This window comes from Pseudophryne corroboree, chromosome 4, assembly GCF_028390025.1.
Source record: "Pseudophryne corroboree isolate aPseCor3 chromosome 4, aPseCor3.hap2, whole genome shotgun sequence".
NCBI classification, from domain to species: Eukaryota; Metazoa; Chordata; class Amphibia; order Anura; family Myobatrachidae; genus Pseudophryne; species Pseudophryne corroboree.
The window spans coordinates 582586156-582605361 of record NC_086447.1 but is presented as its reverse complement, the minus strand read 5'-3'; the positions used below and the strand labels follow the sequence as shown (position 1 = coordinate 582605361).

At 47.8% G+C, this 19206-nt stretch overlaps 1 protein-coding gene across 2 annotated transcripts in view; it reads right to left on the bottom strand.

Moving 5' to 3' along the window:
• The window catches only part of GINM1 (glycosylated integral membrane protein 1), a 161463-nt gene that overhangs the window by 4129 nt on the left and 138128 nt on the right, over positions 1 to 19206 (bottom strand). Inside the window, exon 6 of one of the 2 annotated variants that reach the window (XM_063917510.1) lies at positions 132 to 262. In XM_063917510.1, the coding sequence (XP_063773580.1) occupies positions 132 to 262 (131 nt within the window). Of the gene's footprint in view, positions 1 to 131; positions 266 to 19206 lie in introns of both variants that reach the window. The other variant, XM_063917509.1, reaches the window with a different exon arrangement.

The window sequence follows — 19206 nt, the reverse complement described above, 5'->3', positions numbered from 1 at the left end:
CATTGATCTTTTTCATGGTATTGAAAAGAAACAATCCTCTAGTACAAGCAATCAGTAATAAAAACCAGTTAAGCACTGTGCAAGAGAAACTACTTCCCAAGGTAAGCAAGTTAGAGAACACTATGCATTACCTTATAAGAGGAAGCTGGAATCACTGCTCGGAGAGGGGTTTCTGGGAGCTTGCCAGGAAATGACTCCTCCTCCAGGGTTGTGTTCTGCCCAATGTTATACTCCCTGGTAGTTTGCTGTGGAACACTATCACCTGCTGATAAAAGCAACATCATTTATTGTTACCGCAGTGCAGTCAGATGGCGATGTATGTAAAAATAAATAAACCATGTCATCTAACAACGTTTGACCATGTGATAAAAAGCTTCTAAATTAATTATTACATCATATGCTGCCTTCTGTAGGAAAATAAACATTCAATAATGGTGTGTGTGCCCTACATAAATGGAAAAATGAAGCAGACAAATGAGAGTGCTTACATGCTTTAGTAATCATCGCCTTCTGAGGATAAAACAAATACCAATACAAACGTAACACACATATACTGTATATCTATAAATAAATAGCAGGTGGACTGGCACTCCTCCTTCAAAGGTTCGTTTTGCTCTGGTGCGCTCTCAAACAATTACACAGATTCCCCGAAACATTGGAATTTTCTATGTGATGCTGTTAAATACAGTTGATGGTTTAAGACTGAGCGCCGCTGCCTTTCTATATTGGAATCTATATATATCTATATTAGTCATCTCTTCTTTCTACAGTATGGGCTGTATAATACTAATTACAACAGTACACAAAGGCCTCTATAGCCAGTACAATAGTCACGAATGCGGATGGAATGTATAAATAAACCATTTATTATATAGCAGTGGACACACAAAAATTGCTTTGTATAAACAAATATAATTGGTTGCAGCAAGAGCTCACAGAACTGTTATGCACACCAGTGCCTGCAGGAAAGTACTGGTGTCAGGACTGTTATGCACTCCAGTGCCTGCAGGAATGTACTGGTGTTTGAACTGTTATGCAAAACAAATGGACTTACAGACAGACTGGGGAATATGACATAACGTACACAGAAGGTGATAGGTTAACAAAATACACACAAAGTGAACAGAGAAGCCCAGAGGCTAAGGAACTGGGTATCTCCCTTGTATTAGAACTGCTCAGATGGGAAAAGCAAGATGTTGTGTTTTAATACGTAGAGAACCCGAAATTCTGTTGCTAAGGGCAACAGCAAAACCCTAAAGGGTTACCAACGGGTGTGGCAGTAAACTCCTTGGTCAGAGATGGAATGATAGACACAAGGAGAATCTCCACAATCCTAATTCTCACTTGCAGTGCACAGGTTCAGCTTACTGCCACTAAACTGACCCCTGACACCTAGCACAGTGAGACAGGATTAGACAGGCAAGTCTTAGAATACAGCCGCAAACTTGCTAAGTTCACAGAGTAGTAACAGAACCCCAGCAAGCTAAACGACTGACTCCAGTCTTACTGCTAGGTCTGGATTGGCAGAGTGTAATACCAAATCCCCAGGCCTATTTGCAGTAAGCAACAAACAAATACAAAGCTACACAGTACTGGCTAACTTTCAGAAACTGACTAACCAACAAAGATTCAGCAGCATCTGCTTACCCTGAGAAGAGGCCTTATAAAGCAGGTGCTGTCCACGCCCCACTCAGACCTCACAGACTGTGGGCACAAAAACCAGCACCGGATCCCCTGCCATGCACAGAGCCTATAACCACTGCACAGCAAAAGACCCGAACCGGAGTATCAGCTGCGCTCAGGTCACTCCGCTAGCACTTGTCTCCCGGTTGCCATGACGACGTGGCAGCACAGGGCAGGAGACCCTAACAGTACCCCCCCTCTGACGAGGGGTCAAAGAACCCCTACCACCGGGTTTATCGGGGAACTGCGAGAAGAAAGAGCGTATCAGTCTGGGGGCATGAAGATCACAACTGCGCACCCACGACCGCTCCTCCGGGCCATACCCCTTCCAGTGCACCAAAAATGACAGCCGACCCCGAACCACCTTGGAGTCAAGAATCCTTTCAACAACAAACTCCCTCTGGCCACGTATCAGAAGAGGGGAAGGTCTTCCACTGGAAGAAGGATTACTAATCGCCCGTTTTAAAAGGGAACAATGAAAGGTTTTATTGATACCCAAAGAACGGGGCAGATCTAACTGAAATGCCACCGGATTGATAACCCTGGTGATCTTATAAGGGCCGATGAACCGGGGGCCTAACTTATGAGATGGCTGTCTCAACTTCAAATTCTTGGTAGACAACCAGACGAAGTCTCCTAATTTGAAGCTGCAGGGTCTTTTCCGCTTATCAAAAACCCTTTTGGTCACTAATGACACAGACACAAGGGCTTTCTTCACTTTCCGCCAAATACCTCTAAGGACCGAAACCACAGAGGAACCACCAGGCGTGGAGTCCAGGGGGTCAAAAGAATTGGCCTTAGGATGATGCCCATACACACAAAGGAATGGAGAGATCCCTGTAGCAGAGTGAGCCGCGTTGTTATAGGCAAACTCCGCCATGGACAGATGAGCAACCCAGTCAGTCTGACACTTGGAGACATAACACCTGAGGAACTGCTCCAAGGACTGGTTCACCCTTTCAGTCTGCCCATTAGACTGCGGATGGTAGCCCGACGACAAGCTGACAGAAATCTGGAGATCGGAACAAAATGCCCTCCAGAATTTGGCCACAAACTAGGATCCGCGGTCAGAGACCACATCAAGTGGCAACCCGTGGAGACGCACAACATGCAGCATAAATAATTCAGACAGGCGTCTGGCCGATGGCAGCCCAACCAGTGGAACGAAGTGCGCCATCTTCGAAAACCTGTCAACGACAACCCAGATGGCTGTCATCCCCGAGGATTTGGGCAAGTCCACCACAAAATCCATTGAAATGTGGGTCCATGGCTTAGATGGGATAGAGAGTGGATGTAATGGGCCAACCGGAACCCCTCTAGGAGTCTTATTTCGGGCACAGATGTCACATGCCCGAACCCACTGATGCACATCCTTAGCCACCGAGGGCCACCACACCGCTCTAGATAGCAACTCCCGAGTTCTGGCAATACCCGGGTGACCTGCAGACTTCTTGGCATGGAATTCCAGGAACACTCGCTGTCTTAACCTAGGAGGCACAAACAAAAGACCTACCGGAAGGTCTGGAGGAGCCTGCTCCTGTGCTCTAAGGACTAATGATAAGAGGTCCTGGGTAATGCCCACTTTAATACATGATGGGGAAACAATGGGCAACGGCTCCTCGGTGGTCTCCTGGATTGGAGCAAAACTCCGCGAGAGCGCATCAGCCTTGATGTTTTTTGACCCAGGGCGATATGTTATCAAAAAATTAAAGCGAGCAAAAAACAAAGCCTATCGTGCCTGCCTGGCATTGAGACGCTTCGCTGACTCTAAATATGCCAGATTCTTATGGTCAGTGAGAATTGAGACCACAAACTTAGCCCCCTCAAGCCAGTGTCTCCACTCCTCGAGTGCATCCTTAATAGCCAACAATTCCCGGTTACCCACGTCATAATTCATCTCGGCAGGCGAAAATTTACGGGAAAAGTAAGCACAGGGATGAAGGCGATTATCAGACACTCCCATCTGAGAAAGCACTGCCCCAATACCCATCTCAGAGGCATCCACCTCCACCACAAAAGGACGCTCTGGATCTGGGTGTCGCAGCACCTTGGCCGAAACAAATGCCCTTTTGAGACGGGCAAAAGCCGCTTTAGCCTCACAAGACCAGTGAGCAACATCCGCCCCTTTCTTAGTGAGTGCCACCAAGGGCGCCACTATAGACGAAAATCCAGCGATAAATCGTCTATAAAAATTCGCAAAGCCCAGGAAACGCTGAAGCGCCTTCAAACTAGTGGGCTGCACCCAATCCAGGACTGCCTGTACCTTGGAACCCTCCATTTGGAAACCTTCTGGGGAGATAATATATCCTAGAAATGCGATTTGCTGAACTTCAAATTCGCACTTCTCCAGCTTCGCCCCAAGCCGGTGGTCTCTGAGTTTCTGGAGGACTAAGCGTACATGCTTCCGATGTTCCTCCAGGGAATGGGAGAAGATTAGGATGTCATCTAAGTATACAACTAAGAATCTATCCAAATATTCCCTGAGCACATCATTCATGAAATCCTGGAAGACTGCCGGGGCATTACAGAGCCCAAAAGGCATCACCAAATATTCATAATGCCCTGAGTGGGTATTAAAGGCAGTCTTCCATTCATCCCCCTCTCTTATTCGGATTAGATTGTACGCACCGCGTAGGTCAATCTTAGAAAAAATGGTGGCAGTACGAAGCTGGTCAAACAAGACCGAAATGAGAGGCAGTAGGTATGAGTTTTTAATCGTGATACGGTTCAATTCCCTGAAGTCGATGCAGGGTCGCAACGAACCGTCCTTTTTACCCACGAAGAAGAACCCCGACCCAACTGGAGACTGTGAAGGTCTGATAAATCCCTTAGCCAAGTTCTCCTGAATGTACTCTGCCATAGCCTGAGTCTCAGGACGTGACAGGGAGTACAACCTGCTCTTGGGAAGCTTAGCATTTGGCAACAAATCAATGGCACAGTCATAGGGGCGATGGGGAGGTAGTACCTCTGCAACTTTTTTGGAGAACACGTCCGCAAAATCTGCATAACACCCTGGCAATCCTGGCAAACTTAGCTGCGAGAGCCTGACTGGAAGGCTCAAGCAACTCCTGAAACAATCAGTACCCCAACTAAGAATCTCCCCAGAGACCCAGTCAAATTGAGGATTGTGGGCCCTTAACCAGGGTAACCCCAACACCAATGGGGCAAAAGTAAAGACAGTCACATAAAAGGACAATTTTTCAGAGTGTGTGGCTCCAATAAACAAAGAAATCTGGCTAGTGCAAGAGGTAATTTTACCTTGGGATAATGGTTCCCCGTTTAACCCACAAATCTCAATTTCCGATGCCAGGGGTACTAACGGAACAGAGTGTTTCAGGGCGAATTGGCGGTCCATAAAAACCCCGTCGGCCCCACTGTCCACAAAGGCCTCAGTCTTGACAGTTTGACCGAGGATCTTCAAGGTCACCGGAATGATAAAAGTCTTCTTGGGAAATTCTGACTTCTGGCCTGACAGGATATTTCCCATCACCCTCAGGCCCTGAAGTTTTCCGGCTTTTCTGGGCATGATACTACCACATGACCTTTATTCCCACAGTACAAACACAACCCCTGCTGTCTCCTCCGCGTCTTCTCACGCGAGGAGAGGCGGGTAGCCCCAATCTGCATAGGCTCCTCTGAAAATTCCTCAGAGTCTGAGGTTCCCTTGGGAAGGAAGGAAATCTCAGTCTCCCTTTCAAGCCTACGCTCTCTCAGCCGTCTATCCACCCGGATGGATAACTGCATGAGCTGATCCAAGCTATCAGGCAAGGGATATTGTACCAGTTGGTCCTTTATCTGGTTAGAAAGACCTCTTCGGTACTGGTGTCTCAGGGCTGGGTCATTCCACTGGGTATCATGGGCCAACCTCCGAAACTCCGTACAGTAAACCTCAACTGGCCTTCGCCCTTGCTTAAGGATCGAAATCTGAGCCTCGGCTGAGGCCGTCTTGTCAGGGTCATCATACAACATGCCCAGTGCCGTAAAAAAAGCATCAACACTTTTAAGCGACGGACAGTCAGGCTGCAACCCATATGCCCAGACCTGTGGGTCTCCTTGTAGCAAGGAAATCACTATGCCCACCCGCTGAATCTCCGACCCAAAAGACTGAGGCCTAAGCCGGAAGTATAGCTTGCAGCTCTCCTTGAAACAAAAGAACTGCGAGCGATCTCCAGAAAAACGATCCGGGAGATTTACTTTCGGCTCCTTAACCCCTGCAGGTGCTGCTGCTGCGGGAGCTCCGCCAGCAGCCTGGGAGGTGTGCATTTTAATGGACAAATCATTAAATTGTCGAGTCAGGACCTGCACCTGATCGACCACCTGTTGCAACGTATTTTGAGGGGTATGCTCCATATTCCCACAAAATTTCAACAGGAGTATTAGGCTGCTGAATATGTTATGCACACCAGTGCCTGCAGGAAAGTACTGGTGTCAGGACTGTTATGCACTCCAGTGCCTGCAGGAATGTACTGGTGTTTGAACTGTTATGCAAAACAAATGGACTTACAGACAGACTGGGGAATATGACATAACGTACACAGAAGGTGATAGGTTAACAAAATACACACAAAGTGAACAGAGAAGCCCAGAGGCTAAGGAACTGGGTATCTCCCTTGTATTAGAACTGCTCAGATGGGAAAAGCAAGATGTTGTGTTTTAATACGTAGAGAACCCGAAATGCTGTTGCTAAGGGCAACAGCAAAACCCTAAAGGGTTACCAACGGGTGTGGCAGTAAACTCCTTGGTCAGACATGGAATGATAGACACAAGGAGAGTCTCCACAATCCTAATTCTCACTTGCAGTGCACAGGTTCAGCTTACTGCCACTAAACTGACCCCTGACACCTAGCACAGTGAGACAGGATTAGACAGGCAAGTCTTAGAATACAGCCGCAAACTTGCTAAGTTCACAGAGTAGTAACAGAACCCCAGCAAGCTAAACGACTGACTCCAGTCTTACTGCTAGGTCTGGATTGGCAGAGTGTAATACCAAATCCCCAGGCCTATTTGCAGTAAGCAACAAACAAATACAAAGCTACACAGTACTGGCTAACTTTCAGAAACTGACTAACCAACAAAGATTCAGCAGCATCTGCTTACCCTGAGAAGAGGCCTTATAAAGCAGGTGCTGTCCACGCCCCACTCAGACCTCACAGACTGTGAGCACAAAAACCAGCACCGGATCCCCTGCCATGCACAGAGCCTATAACCACTGCACAGCAAAAGACCCGAACCGGAGTATCAGCTGCGCTCAGGTCACTCCGCTAGCACTTGTCTCCCGGTTGCCATGACGACGTGGCAGCACAGGGCAGGAGACCCTAACAAGAACCTTGAGAATCATGACAACGCTGTATAATGTACTGTTCTCAGCATGGTCACAGATTGTAGAATTTGACCAGTTTATTCTTCCTGAAAGGAACTTGTCTCGTTTACTCTACTTTTATTTTGCTAAAAGCCTAGTAATAATATGTTTATCTTTAAAGATATGAAGTGTATAAGTCATTTTTTTTTTTAAAGATGCTTTGGTTATGTATGCTTAATGGAACTTTGTTCATTATTTATTCTCGGTTGGATATAGTCATGTGATTTAAGATATCTATTGTAATGACTTATTCACTACTGTGGACACTACAGGATAGCAGTGCAATCAAAATTCACATTAATCTTTATTGGTTTTCAAACTAAACGAGCACTAAATGCTTACATTCTTTTGTTTTCTCATTTGGTTATAAAATAATCTGATGAATAAATGAATGTCTTTTCATTAGGTAAAATGCATACTCGGGATGTAGTTACATTTCCGGCGGTCAGGATACCTACGCCGGAATCCCAACTGCTGACAATGCTGCCAGCCAGTATCCCGGCTCACGGACTATTCCCACTCGTGGGTGTCCACGGCACCGATAGAGTGGGAACAGAACCTTTGGCAAGAGCCACCCCGACCGCCATTAATACATACTGATCCCGCATACAGTATATGAGGGGAGGGAAATTATTTTGGCTGGAGTGCTGCACACAAAATATATTTATAACTTTAGTGAACTGAAAAAAATAGGCAGATATGGAGCTAGTAAAGAAAATATTTGCATTTAAATATATTGATAGATTAGAGAAGAAAGTTAGTTATAAATGATAAAGTATTATACTGAAATCTCAATACTACCATACTATGATGCAGAGTTATTTTTGCTAAACTCAGATCACGGAAGTCCCCTCCTTTCCTGTGTCACTGATATCCCCTCCTCTTGCCAGCTCTGTGGATTGCAGAGAACGGTCTGGAGCAGTGCTGGCAGTCTCATTCTCTCACTCACTACTCCCTCACCACCTCCCTTGTTACAAAGATCTGGCAGTAGGGACCACTTATAATATACAATTTTCAACAAAGATGGAGAGAGACTGTGTTGTGCTGATACACTGATTTACCAAACCTTGGAGAGAGATAAAGTAAAGAGAGACAAAGTTCCAATCAATCAGCTTCTGTCTTTTTACAGACTGCGTTTGAAAAAAGGGGATTTTTGTCCTTACCTGTGACATCCTTTTCTCCGAGTCCATGGGGGACACAGGGATGATGCGGAGTACAGTGGAGCAGTGCAGACTGGGCACCAAACTGTTAACTTCTTTTACCCAGCAGCACAGGCTCCCTCTACCCTATACTCAGCCCCCAACCTAGAGGGCCAGTTAAGTTAACAAGCCCAAGGCATGGATGAAGAAGGAGAAGGAAGACCGTCACACACACAACTCAATACCCAACAGAGAAGAGCAACTGGTTACCCTACAGTAAAAATCCGCAAACCAGTCGATAGAGAGAGATAGGGAGAATTATCGGATGTGACATAAGGTGTAGATGGGACTTGTTCCATCTGGCCAGAATCTCCATCTGTAGAGGATAGGAGTAAAACTGGGCTACTCCACCATCTCGAATATGGAGATTAGAGTGCACAGGACTTGCATGCAAGTATGAATAGACACACAATGCCGCTCCAGGAGGACACAAATTTTGGTCTGCAGGGACAGTGATTTGTCAACAGGAGGTACAACCTCTGACTAGATGTGTCCAGTAAGGTCCTTAAGTGAAGCATCTTCTGGAATGGAGTTACAGAGGATTTCCTCCAATTGATGATCCATCAATGAGTTTGGAGAAGATCCACAGCGAGACAGATATGGTCCTGAAGGAACTCTAGGGATTGGGCAAGAAGAAGTAGATCATCCAGAGACGGCTGTGTGCAGATCCCCTTGCATCTGAGAGACGCTGCCATGATCTTTCTTAAAACACAAGGAGCTGTTGAAAGACCAAAAAGCAAAGCCAGAAACTGGAAATCTTCCTCCCTTATGGCAAACCTGAGAAAGCGCTAATGACATTCTTTAAAGGAAATGTGTAAGTAGGTATCCTGGATGTCCAAAGATGCCATGAAATCCCTTGATTCCAGGGCCAAAATTATGGAACACAAAGATTCCACGTGGAACCTTGGAACATGTAGGAACCTGTTCAGTGACTTCAGGTTGATGATAGGGAGGAATGATCTGTCTGACTTCTCGACCAGAAATAAGCGTAAAATCTGACATCGCCAAGACAAAGGGAACTGGTATGAAAACCCTGGAGGCCAGAAGACAGTTGATGGAAGTCCATAGAGCTTCTGCCTTTTCTAGAGCCACTGGAAGACCTGTGATAAAAACCTGGGCCATAAGGACGTTCCATAAAGGTAAGGGCGTACCCATGGGGCACTACACCTCTGAACCAGGAGTCCAATGTCGTCACCCAAGAATTGGAGAAAAGCAGGAGGCAGCCTCCCATGCTGGGTGTTCCCAGGTGGAGGCCCACCCCATCATGCCGCAGACTTATATGCTGCCTTGGGAGATGGACAGCGGTTGGATTAGGCCTGCTTACCTCTGGACTTGGAGCCCTTGGTTGAAGATATTTGAGATCTGGCGTAGGACTTACCCTTGGTTTTATCCTGTGTACGAAAGGAGCAAAAAGTAGAGGGTTTTGACCTAGGTGCCGCCGCAGAAGGAAGGGAACTGGTTTTAGAAGCCCCTATCGTAGCCACGATCTTTTCGAGCTCTGGCCCAAAAAGAACCTCACCCAAGAACGGAAGAGAGCCTTCTTTGAGTCCGCATCATCACTCCAATTTTAAGCCAGAGATCTCTTCTGGATGCAACTCTGACAAGGTCAACTAGAGATAACAACTCTGTTCTGTGAGTACCAGATCGGAGACCATCCTCCAAAGAATCCACCCAGCGTGCTAAGGCCTTAGAAACTTAAGTAGACGTCAGGGCTAGACGAATAATCTCCCCTGCATTGGAAAAGATGGATTCAGCTTCTGTGGGATCCTTAAGGAAGGCTGTGTTTGGGATAGGAAGGGTAGAGGATCTAACCAACCATGCCACATGTGCATCCACGAGAGAAGATGACTCCCACTTAGCTCTGTCAGCCGATGACAGAGGATAAAATGGAAAAATAAGAATTTACTTACCGATAATTCTATTTCTCATAGTCCGTAGTGGATGCTGGGGACTCCGTAAGGACCATGGGGAATAGCGGCTCCGCAGGAGACTGGGCACATCTAAAGAAAGCTTTAGGACTATCTGGTGTGCACTGGCTCCTCCCCCTATGACCCTCCTCCAAGCCTCAGTTAGGATACTGTGCCCGGACGAGCGTACACAATAAGGAAGGATTTTGAATCCCGGGTAAGACTCATACCAGCCACACCAATCACACCGTATAACCTGTGATCTGAACCCAGTTAACAGCATGATAACAGAGGAGCCTCTGAAAGATGGCTCACAACAATAATAACCCGATTTTTGTAACAATAACTATGTACAAGTATTGCAGACAATCCGCACTTGGGATGGGCGCCCAGCATCCACTACGGACTATGAGAAATAGAATTATCGGTAAGTAAATTCTTATTTTCTCTAACGTCCTAAGTGGATGCTGGGGACTCCGTAAGGACCATGGGGATTATACCAAAGCTCCCAAACGGGCAGGAGAGTGCGGATGACTCTGCAGCACCAAATGAGAGAACTCCAGGTCCTCCTCAGCCAGGATATCAATTTTGTAGAATTTTACAAACGTATTTGCTCCTGACCAAGTAGCTGCTCGGCAAAGTTGTAAAGCCGAGACCCCTCGGGCAGCCGCCCAAGATGAGCCCACCTTCCTTGTGGAGTGGGCATTTACAGATTTTTGGCTGTGGCAGGCCTGCCACAGAATGTGCAAGCTGAATTGTACTACAAATCCAACGAGCAATAGTCTGCTTAGAAGCAGGAGCACCCAGCTTGTTGGGTGCACACAGGATAAACAGCGAGTCAGATTTCCTGACTCCAGCCGTCCTGGAAACATATATTTTCAGGGCACTGACAACGCCTAGCAACTTGGAGGCCTCCAAGTCCCTAGTAGCCGCAGGCACCACCAATAGGTTGGTTCAGGTGAGACGCTGAAACCACCTTGGGGAGAAACTGAGGACGAGTCCTCAATTCCGCCCTGTCCGAATGGAAAATTAGATAAGGGCTTTTTCAGGATAAAGCCGCCAATTCTGACACGCGCCTGGCCCAGGCCAGGGCCAACAGCATGACCACTTTCCATGTGAGATATTTTAACTCCACAGATTTAAGTGGTTCAAACCAATGTGACTTTTGGAACCCAAAACTACATTGAGATCCCAAAGTGCCACTGGAGGCACAAAAGGAGACTGTATATGCAGTACCCCTTTTACAACGTCTGAACTTCAGGGACTGAAGCTAGTTCTTTTTGGAAGAAAATTGACAGGGCCGAAATTTGAACCTTAATGGACCCCAATTTCAGGCCCATAGACACTCCTGTTTGCAGGAAATGTAGGAATCGACCCAGTTGAATTTCCTCCGTCGGGCCTTACTGGCCTCGCACCAGGCAACATATTTTCGCCAATTGCGGTGATAATGTTTTTGCGGTTACATCCTTCCTGGCTATGATCAGGATAGGGATGACTTCATCCGGAATGCCTTTTTTCCTTCAGGATCCGGCGTTCAACCGCCATGCCGTCAAACGCAGCCGCGGTAAGTCTTGGAACAGACAGGGTCCTTGCTGGAGCAGGTCCTTTCTTAGAGGTAGAGGCCACGGATCCTCCGTGAGCATCTCCTGAAGTTCCGGTTACCAAGTCCTTCTTGGCCAATCCGGAACCACGAATATAGTGCTTACTCCTCTCCATCTTATCAATCTCAGTACCTTGGGTATGAGAGGCAGAGGAGGGAACACATACCCTGACTGGTACACCCACGGTGTTACCAGAGCGTCTACAGCTTATTGCCTGAGGGTCCCTGGACCTGGCGCAATACCTGTCGAGTTTTTAATCATGTGGAAGACTTCTGGGTGAAGTCCCCACTCTCCCGGGTGGAGGTCGTGCTGAGGAAGTCTGCTTCCCAGTTGTCCACTCCCGGAATGAATACTGCTGACAGTGCTATCACATGATTTTCCGCCCAGCGAAGAATCCTTGCAGCTTCTGCCAATGCCCTCCTGCTTCTTGTGCCACCCTGTCTGTTTACGTGGGTGACTGCCGTGATGTTGTCCGACTGGATCAACACCGACTGACCTTGAAGCAGAGGTCTTGCTAAGCTTAGAGCATTGTAAATGTCCCTTAGCTTCAGGATATTTATGTGAAGTGATGTCTCCAGGCTTGACCATAAGCCCTGGATATTCCTTCCCTGTGTGACTGCTCCCCAGCCTCGCAGGCTGGTATCCGTGGTCACCAGGACCCAGTCCTGAATGCCTAATCTGCGGCCCTCTAGAAGATGAGCACTCTGCAACCACCACAGGAGGGACACCCTTGTCCTTGGTGACAGGGTTATCCGCTGATGCATCTGAAGATGCGATCCGGACCATTTGTCCAGCAGGTCCCACTGGAAAGTTCTTGCGTGGAATCTGCCGAATGGGATTGCTTCGTAGGAAGCCACCATTTTACCCAGAACCCTTGTGCATTGATGCACTGAGACTTGGCTCGGTTTTAGGAGGTTCCTGACTAGCTCGGATAACTCCCTGGCTTTCTCCTCCGGGAGAAACACCTTTTTCTGGACTGTGTCCAGGATCATCCCTAGGAACAGAAGACACGTCGTCGGAACCAGGTGCGATTTTGGAATATTGAGAATCCAATCGTGCTGCCGCAACACTACCTGAGATAGTGCTACACCGACCTCCAACTGTTCCCTGGATCTTACCCTTATCAGGGAATTGTCCAAGGAAGGGATAACTAAAATTCACTTCCTTCGAAGGAATATCATCATTTCGGCCATTACCTTGGTAAAGACCCGGGGTGCCGTGTACCATCCATACGGCAGCGTCTGAACTGATAGTGACAGTTCTGTACCATAAACCTGAGGTACCCTTGGTGAGAAGGGTAAATTTTGACATGAAGGTAAGCATCCTTGATGTCCCGAGACATCATGTAGTCCCCTTCTTCCAGGTTCGCAATTACTGCTCTGAGTGACTTAATCTTGAATTTGAACCTCTGTACGTAAGTGTTCAAAGATTTTAGATTTAGAATCGGTCTCACCGAGCCGTCCGGCTTCGGTACCACAACAGTGTGGAATAATACCCCGTTCCCTGTTGCAGGAGGGGTATCTTGATTATCACCTGCTGGGAATACAGCTTGTGAATGGCTTCCAAAACTGTCTCCCTGTCAGAAGGAGACATCGGTAAAGCCGACTTTAGGAAACGGCGAGGGAGAGACGTCTCGAATTCTAATTTGTACCCCTGAGATATCACCTGAAGGATCCAGGGGTCTACTTGCGAGTGAGCCCACTGCGCGCTGAAATTCATTGAGACGGGCCCCCCACCGTGCCTGATTCTGCTTGTAAAGCCCCAGCGTATACTGAGGGCTTGGCAGAGGCGGGAGAGGGTTTCTGTTCCTGGGAACTGGCTGCAGAAATTTCTGCAGCCTTTTTCCTCTCCCTCTGTCACGGGGCAGAAATGAGGAACCTTTTGCCCGCTTGTCCACGAAAAGACTGCGCCTGATAATACGGCGTCTTCTCATGTTGAGAGGCGACCTGGGGTACAAACGTGGAATTCCCAGCTGTTGCCGTGGCCACCAGGTCTGAAAGACCGACCCCAAATAACTCCTCCCTTAATAAAGCAATACTTCCAAATGCCGTTTGGAATACGCATCACCTGACCACTGACGTGTCCATAACCCTCTACTGGTAGAAATGGACAACGCGCTTAGACTTGATGCCAGTCGGCAAAGATTCCGCTGTGCATCACGCATATATAAAAATGCATCTTTTAAATGCTCTATAGGCAAAAATATACTGTCCCTATCTAGGGTATCAATATTTTCAGTCAGGGAATCCGACCACGCCAACCCAGCACTGCACATCCAGGCTGAGGCGATTGCTGGTCGCAGTATAACACCAGTATGTGTGTAAATACCTTTTAGGATACCCTCCTGCTTTCTATCAGCAGGATCCTTAAGGGCGGCCATCTCAGGCGAAGGTAGAGCCCTTACAAGCGTGTGAGCGCTTTATCCCCCCTAGGGGGTGTTTCCTAACGCACCCTAACCTCTGGCGGGAAAGGATATAATGCCAATAACATTTTAGAAATTATCCGTTGTTATCGGGGGAAACCCACACATCATCACACACCTCATTTAATTTCTCAGATTCAGGAAAACTACAGGTAGTTTTTCCTCACCGAACATAATACCCCTTTTTTGGTGGTACTCGTATTATCAGAAATGTGTAAAACATTTTTCATTGCCTCAATCATGTAACGTGTGGCCCTACTGGAAGTCACATTCGTCTCTTCACCGTCGACACTGGAGTCAGTATCCGTGTCGGCGTCTATATCTGCCATCTGAGGTAACGGGCGCTTTAGAGCCCCTGACGGCCTATGAGACGTCTGGACAGGCACAAGCTGAGTAGCCGGCTGTCTCATGTCAACCACTGTCTTTTATACAGAGCTGACACTGTCCAACAGTTCATCCACTCAGGTGTCGACCCCCTAGGGGGTGACATCACTATTACAGGCAATCTGCTCCGTCTCCACATCATTTTTCTCCTCATACATGTCGACACAAAAGTACCGACATACAGCACACACACAGGGAATGCTCTGATAGAGGACAGGACCCCACTAGCCCTTTGGGGAGACAGAGGGAGAGTTTGCCAGCATACACCAGAGCGCTATATATATACAGGGATAACCTTATATAAGTGTTTTTCCCCTTATAGCTGCTGTATAGTTAATACTGCGCCTAATTAGTGCCCCCCTCTTTTTTTTTAACCCTTTCTGTAGTGTAGTGACTGCAGGGGAGAGACAGGGAGCTTCCCTCCAACGGAGCTGTGAGGGAAAATGGCGCCAGTGTGCTGAGGAGATAGGCTCCGCCCCTTTTTCGCGGACTTTTCTCCTGCTTTTTTATGGATTCTGGCAGGGGTTAAATGCATCCATATAGCCCAGGAGCTATATGTGATGCATTTTTTTTGCCATCCAAGGTGTTTTTATTGCGTCTCAGGGCGCCCCCCCCCCAGCGCCCTGCACCCTCAGTGACCGAAGTGTGAAGTGTGCTGAGAGCAATGGCGCACAGCTGCAGTGCTGTGCGCTACCTTGTTGAAGACAGGACGTCTTCTGCCGCCGATTTTCCGGACCTCTTCTGCCTTCTGGCTCTGTAAGGGGGCCGGCGGCGCGGCTCTGGGACCCATCCAAGCTGGGCCTGTGATCGTCCCTCTGGAGCTAATGTCCAGTAGCCTAAGAAGCCCAATCCACTCTGCACGCAGGTGAGTTCGCTTCTTCTCCCCTTAGTCCCTCGATGCAGTGAGCCTGTTGCCAGCAGGTCTCACTGAAAATAAAAAACCTAATCTAAAACTTTCACTAAGAAGCTCAGGAGAGCCCCTAGTGTGCACCCTTCTCGTTCGGGCACAGAGATCTAACTGAGGCTTGGAGGAGGGTCATAGGGGGAGGAGCCAGTGCACACCAGATAGTCCTAAAGCTTTCTTTAGATGTGCCCAGTCTCCTGCGGAGCCGCTTATCCCCATGGTCCTTACGGAGTCCCCAGCATCCACTTAGGACGTTAGAGAAAATGCATTTAGAAACTAAGAATCACTTGCTGGCATGAGCCCACACCTCCACTAGGAGGTCCTCTAGCTGAGCAGAGGAAGGATACTCAACTGCCGCTTTCTTCTGATGCTTAAATTCATGGGCATCTGACTTCGATGTCTGGTCAGTGTCTATAATCAAAAGTACAGATTTAACTGACTTGATCAGGGCTTTAACATCTACTTGTGGTTGGGAATCCTCTGGAATAGAGAAAATATCCACGTCAGAAGTTATAGAGACATTATCCTCACTGTCTGAGGAAACATCTGCTTCAGAGTTATAACCAGAACGGGGAGTAGAGCTGTCCTGTCTGGTAGGTTTGCTCTTGGATGGGCAAACCTTGTCTAGCATCTACTGGAGAGAAGCAGACACCTGTGCCAGACCTTGCACTGACGGATAAAAAGTTTGAGCCCAGGGTGGGTCTGTGACAATGGACTGTGAAAACTCCCGAGCCGGCAGAATACTGTCCACCTGACTCACAGCTGTAGAGAGATTAGTGGTGGTGGGGTCTGGGGATTGCAATCCACCTGACTCACAGCTGTAGAGAGATTAGTGGTGGTGGGGTCTGGGGATTGCAACATTATCTGTGAGAGAATGTGGCAGCCCATGCCAGTTCCTGAATGGAAGCTGTGGCTGACACAGACTCTGGCTGTGTACCAGTAAAACACCTTACACAAACTAGCGGTCCGGGGCCCGAGGAGAGAGAGCTATTACGCAGCACAACAGCCTCCGCCCCCTCCCCGGGAGCTTTAGCTGAGCGAACCTTGGAAGACATGATACTGTGTTTCAGTAAGGTCCCCACACAAAGTTTACTAACAGAATTAGAGCATTGAAAATTACAGCACCACAATTAAATTAATAAGTGGTGCTCTGGAGGCAGTAACTACAACAAGATGAACCCAATATAAACAAATAAGTGTTCACAGGGAGACAGGTGTGCTGTCCCAACACTGAATGTAACAGTAAATATAGTGAGAACATGCAAAACCACACTACAGAATAATGAAAGCAGAGAGACCAGAAGAGAGAAGAGACACCTATGCAAATAAGGTATCCTGCAGGAGGGGACATGCCAATAGATGAGTAGGAGTCAATAGAGAAGGCTATACCCCCCATCTGGTTAAACCCCCAAGGACATAGACACTAATTTAAATAGTGCCCTATTGACAAGAACTGTCCTGGTGGTTTAGTGGGGGTGTGGAGACAACCTGGCCCCCACTCACCAGTATTGCCAGTGGCTTCCCTCACTGACTTTAACAGCTGCCCTGCACGCCTTACCTGCTCCCCAACATGTCCGGCTGTGGCTCCCCATTGTGTGCTGGAGCCTGGCTGGGACACTGATCTAGTTACCAGCAACAGCTGAACCAAACAACAAACCTACAAGAACTTGCAGGAAAACCAAAGCACAGAGGTGGGCGACCAGTATCCCCTACGGACTACGAGAAAAGGAATTACCGGTAGGTATCAAATTCCTATTTTCTCTAACGTCCTAGGGAATACTGGGATGGTCCTTAGTACCATGGGGAAGTCCCAAAGCTCCCAAACTGGGTGGGAGAGTGCCGAGACTACTGCAAAACTGAGAGACCAACTGAAGGACCTCAGCAGCCAAGGTATCGAACTTGTAAAACTGTAAAGCTGAGACTCCCCGGGCAGCCGCCCAGGATGAACCCACCAACCTAGTGGAGTAGGCTTGAAGTGACTTAGGACTCTGTAATGCTCCTGTTGGATAGCAAGCCTGATCCAACGTGGCATGGACTCTTCCATACTGAATTGCCTCATAAGAGGCCATGATCTTTCCCAGAAGGCATATTCAAAGATGTACTGAGATCCTGATCGGCATCAGGATGGAATGAACCATCGTATGAATTATCTTTGCTGTTTCCAAAGGAAGGGACTTTACTGAGACACTGTGTCCAGTAGCATTCCCAGGAACTGAAACATCTGTGTCAGTTTCAGGTGGGATTTCTGCCGAATTAGAACCACCCCATAGACATGAGTAGTCGAGGCGTGAGGCTGATGCTTACCATCAACTGTTCTCCGAACATAGCTATTAGCAGGAGATTGTCCAGGTACGGAACGAAGTTCACTTCCAGATAGCGGTGTAGTAGCATCATCTAAGCCATCACCTTTGTGAACACAGTCGGCGTCGTTGAGAGACCGAGTGATAGGGCCTGGAATTAGTAGTGACTGTCCTGCAGTGCAAACCGTAGATAAGCCCGATGAGGCAGCCAGAGAGGGATGTGAAGTACGTATTTCTAACATCAAGACACTAGTAATTCTCCTTTTTCAGACCTGAGACCACCACTCTCAGAACTTGAACATTCGTAAGCAAGGGTTCAGTGATTGAAGGTTTAAGATTGGTCTTACTGAACCGTCCAGGCACGATACCACAAACAGGCTGGAATAATAACCCTTGTTTTGGGGTTGAGGCAGAACTGGAACAATGACCGGAGTCCGTAACAGTTTTTGAATAGCTTCCTGTAAGGTTACTCTTGTTTCTAGTGAAGCCTGACTAGAAGAATCCGAGAGGTGGGAGATATTGGAACACTAGCCTGTAGCCCTGTGATATCATCATTGACCCAGGAGTCCTGGCAGGAAACCTGCCCATATGTGGTAGAAATATTTTAGGTGAGCTCCCTCCAGCAGGTCCCCCAGCCGTTGCGACTAGCCGTCATGCGGAAGGCTTTGGAGAGGCCGCGTTGGAGCTCAGCTCCTGTAAACAAACAGCTGCTGGTTTGCAAGGTTTTCCTCCTTTTCCTCCAGCAGCAATGGAGGAATCCCTTGTCTAGCCCTTTAATCTGGCTCCCCGAAGGGACTACTGAGAGGGACCAGGGTAATTACGTCCAGTTGGCGGAGCTATGGACGGTAATAGGGGAACTTACCAGTTGTAGCTTGGGAGATCCTGTTGCTTAGAGAAACTGCTTAGGAGCTCAGCTCCAGTGTCAGTCACCCAATAAGGTCTCACTTGAAAAGGGTAGGATCTCTACTCCTTTTTCGGAATCAGCAACTGCTGTCCACTGATGCAGCCATAAACCACTGTGTGCTGACCCTGCCATAGTTGTAGAGCGTGCACAAATTATATGAGTGTCTCTTGGGAACAGAACCTGGGCCCCAGTGTTTGTTGAACTGGTACTTTATGTATATGCTGCAGGGAGGTGACCATTTTGTCCTGATACACAGTGACAAAACCTGTGAGTAGAGCACCTGACCATGTAGCAATGGCTCCAGTAACCCTACCACATTCTAAAATGTGGGCCCCTGAGCAACTCCCACTGCTGTATAAGAGATTTGAGAGTACACTCAATTTATTTGGTCAGCAGAGCCTTTTAGTGGTATAGCACCATGTAGAGGTAGAACCATCTTCTGTGACAACCTGGACACAAAAGTACTATCCGAATCTACATTCACCTCCCCTCCTACCTGATCTGGCCTCTCCCCAGAGTCAGATTGGAGGCGTTCTTGTGGAA